Consider the following 480-nt stretch of genomic DNA (forward strand, 5'->3'; position numbering starts at 1 on the left):
GGTGAGTTTGGACAGTTAGTCCACTGCAGAAATGATAATCTTCGGCAACACGGAAAAATACAGAATTAAAGGGACATCTGAATATTAGGATGCAGTCATCGTGCAGAAGCGGTGCCAATTCAAAAGGTGCTAAATACGCTACTGGAAACAATGAAAGACCGAGTCGCGCGCAGGATGGAATCCCGAGCCGTGTATGGAAGGGTGATTTTCACAGTCAGTGAAAAGAATGCGGTGATTTCGATGCAGCTTATTTTCTCCCACCACGTTGTTTGGAAATACAATGGAATAGCAGATGAGATTTCAGTGGAAGAAACAACTGCAGAAAGACACACCTAATATATAAAGTTGATATTTTGGTGGGAGGCATAAAGCAGAAGCGCAACAAAAGATCATGCTGTGCTCGAAGCTGGGATTAGGGTGAAATACGCACAGGAGAAACTTTCTAGGCCCCATCGAGTCTCTACTAAAGAAGCGATCGCA

At 44.0% G+C, this 480-nt stretch overlaps 1 pseudogene across 1 annotated transcript; it reads right to left on the reverse strand.

Annotated features, from left to right (window-relative positions):
- Positions 1-15: 15 nt before the first annotated feature.
- TEOVI_000861200:pseudogene lies at positions 16-351 on the reverse strand (annotated as a pseudogene). The gene has a single exon. A coding segment is annotated over exon 1 (336 nt).
- Between the last annotated feature and the right edge of the window lie 129 nt (positions 352-480).

The sequence above is a fragment of the Trypanosoma equiperdum genome, assembly GCF_001457755.1.
Source record: "Trypanosoma equiperdum strain OVI genome assembly, contig: ctg_1899, whole genome shotgun sequence".
Classification (NCBI taxonomy): domain Eukaryota; phylum Euglenozoa; class Kinetoplastea; order Trypanosomatida; family Trypanosomatidae; genus Trypanosoma; species Trypanosoma equiperdum.